Source organism: Capsicum annuum, unplaced genomic scaffold, assembly GCF_002878395.1.
Source record: "Capsicum annuum cultivar UCD-10X-F1 unplaced genomic scaffold, UCD10Xv1.1 ctg18253, whole genome shotgun sequence".
NCBI lineage: Eukaryota > Viridiplantae > Streptophyta > Magnoliopsida > Solanales > Solanaceae > Capsicum > Capsicum annuum.
Genome location: NW_025823994.1, coordinates 1 through 3,038, shown reverse-complemented (window position 1 = coordinate 3,038; position 3,038 = coordinate 1). Strand labels below are relative to the sequence as shown.

Genomic DNA, 3,038 nt, shown 5'->3' with positions numbered 1-3,038 from the left:
CTCGGCAAACAAGTAATAAAGTCCATAGCTATCTCTTCAAAAACCATTCCGGCACCGGTAATGGTTGTAACAGACTTGCTGGCAATCGATTAATGTCCTTAGAACGCTGACAAGTCTGGCACGAAGCAATGTAAACCTTAACATCATTACGCATTGCTGGCCAATAAAAATTCGAGGCCAAACGATGAAAAGTACGAGCAACTCCAGCATGACCCCCTATATTCGAATCATGAAATTCTGAAAGTAACAATTGCTTCAAGGGAGAATCTCATGGTATTACCAGACGTCCTTTGTAGAAGAGGAGCCCTTTGCGAAAAGTATAGTCAGCGTATGCAGCAGGTTCGCTCCCCAACCCCTGTTGAACGGACAACAATTCTGGATGGCATTTATTCGCTTCTAAAAGTTCCCCAAGCCACTCATAAGTGCGTTCTGAAATAGCAAACAACACTCCAGCATCAGGTGGTCTGGACAAGGCATCAGCGGCCTTGTTCTGCCTTCCCGGTAAGTAACGTATCATGAAATCATATCCCACCAGCTTTCCAAGCCACTTTTGTTGCTCCGGGGTTTGAATTACCTGATTAGTGAGGTTTTTGAGGGACTGCTGATCAGTGAAAATGGTGAAACGTTGACCCAACAAGTACTGCCTCCATTTTGCCACGGCTTGAGTAATTGCATACATCTCACGATGGTAAGTGGAAGCCTTTTGCATTTGAGGGCTTAACTTCTGACTATAGTAAGCAATCGGATGTCCCTTTTGTGAAAGAATAGCGCCAATACCAACACCGGAAGCATCAGTTTCCACCTGAAAATCATCATCAAAGTTGGGCAAGGCCAAGACGGGTGGAACTGAGCCGAACTTTCAATTCTTCAAAAGCTTGTTGGGTTTGAGCTGTCCACAGGAAGGCGTCCGTTCGTAGTAAATCAAATAAAGGACTAGCAATAATAGCAAAGTGATGAATGAATCGTCTGTAGTACCTGGCGAGGCCCAAAAAACTGCGTACCTCCTTCACTGTCTTTGGTGCAGCCTACTGTTTAATAGTGGAAATTTTTGAAGGATCCACTGCCAGTCCATCGGGAGAGATCACATGGCCCAAATAATCAATAGTTCTCTTCCCAAATTGGCATTTACTGCATTTAGCCACCAGTTGATGTTGTTGGAGCAATTTGAAAACCAATTCTAGATGTTCCAAGTGTATCCACGACGTACTATAAATAAGAATATCATCTAAGAAGACCAACACAAACTTGAGAAGATATGGGCGAAATACGTCATTCATGGTATCTTGAAAGGTGGAGGGGGCATTAGTTAAACCGAATGGCATGACCAAGAATTCGTAATGGCCGTCATGGGTCCTGAACGCAGTCTTCGGAACATCAATAGGACGAACTCTGACCTGATGATAGCCGGATAGTAAGTCCAACTTGGAGAAAAATTGAGCCCCGTACAGTTCATCAAATAGCTCATCAATAGAAGGAATCGGAAACCTATCTCGCACAGTGATGGCATTGAGAGCTCGATAATCGACACAAAAACGCCAAGAGCCGTCTTTCTTGCGAACTAATAACACGGGTGATGAAAAGGGACTGGTACTAGGTTGGATAATTCCATCCCTTAACATATCTAAAACTAATTTCTCCATAATTTGTTTCTGAAAATATGGATAGCAATAGGGCTTAACATTAACAGGCCCAGCATTGGGAGTGATGTGAATGGCATGACCCGTAGCCCGAACAGGAGGCAACCCCTGTGGTTTGTTAAAAATTCCAGAATATGAATTCAATAATGCCCCTAAGTCAGGGGGTATATCTTTATCCTTCTCAATTGTAGTACCCTCGTGCACCAGGAAAAGGCAAAAACATGAAGCAATTGCATCGGTGGCCGAATAGCGGCGTAGTGTTTTCAACTGATCCTGTTGAAGATCGTCCAGTGAGTCACCTACCCATTGCACTTGCTTGCTGTCCAAATAGAATTCCATAAGACTTTTGGAATGATCAGTAAGAACAGGTCCTAGAGTGGCCAACCAAGCCTCTCCAAGCACCACATCTGCCCCATGGAAGTCCAATACATGCAAGTCCATAGTGAGGTCAGTCCCTTGGACTGAGAATCGTACATCTCGAATCACCCCTTCACACCGGAGACGTTGGCCATTACCCACAACTACCGCAAAATTAGTAATGGGTGTAACCGTGAGGTTTAGGAACATAGCAGCTCGAGTTTGAATGAAATTATGTGTACTTCCCCCATCAACCAAAACAGTGATCGGAGACCCCTGGATGTGCCCTTTGAAACGTAAAATAGTAGGAGAATGGCCTCCAGCCAAGGCATGGTATGAGATTGTAGATTGAGCTTGCAATTCCAAGCCTAGGAGCTCCGCAGTTAACAATTCTTCCATGGTGGTATCGTCTAATGGCGGACTTAGGGGGTCTGAATCATCTTCGAGTAGAAGGATTTGAGGCAGATTTGGGCACCGATGATTAGCCACATATTTCTCATCACAATAATAACACAATCCTTTTTCCCGACGTTGTCGCATCTCAACCGGAGACAAACGTTTGATAGGAAACTTAGCAGAGGGAACACCCGTGTTTCTAGAGGGTGCTAGAGATCGAGACTGAGGGTTGGGTAGTAGAGGTTGGGTCCTAGCAAAAGCTGGTTGCATCGCCCCTTTTTCTAGATTAAGGCGCTGCTCATGGGTATGGGCCAAGGAAATAGCCTCATCAAGAGTGCTGGGTTTATGAACCAACACATTAGTTTTGATATCCAAACGAAGTCCAGATACAAATAACTTGACCATCAAGGTGTCTGGTATATCCCCAGTCTCATTAGCGACAGCTTCAAACCTAGCCTGATAGTCGGCGATGGTAGAAGTTTGACAAAGTTTTGCTAGCCGACCTTCTGGATCCTCCAATTCCCTTTTTCGAAATTGAATGAGTAGATTAGAAGCAAAATGAGGCCAATCAACCAACTGCTTGTTTCGGAAGAGCCAGCGATACCATTCAAGAGCGGTCCCATCCAAATAAAAAGAAGCCAGAGATAA

The 3,038-nt window shown here is 44.5% G+C and overlaps 1 protein-coding gene across 1 annotated transcript; it reads right to left on the bottom strand.

Moving 5' to 3' along the window:
• Positions 1 to 75: 75 nt before the first annotated feature.
• On the bottom strand, positions 76 to 2,966 carry LOC124890465 (the record flags this gene model as incomplete). The annotated part of the gene is made up of 4 exons (XM_047402301.1): positions 76 to 216; positions 281 to 802; positions 858 to 933; positions 1,030 to 2,966. Coding segments are annotated over 4 exons (2,676 nt in total), but the record flags the coding sequence as incomplete, so codon positions are not given.
• Positions 2,967 to 3,038: the final 72 nt, after the last annotated feature.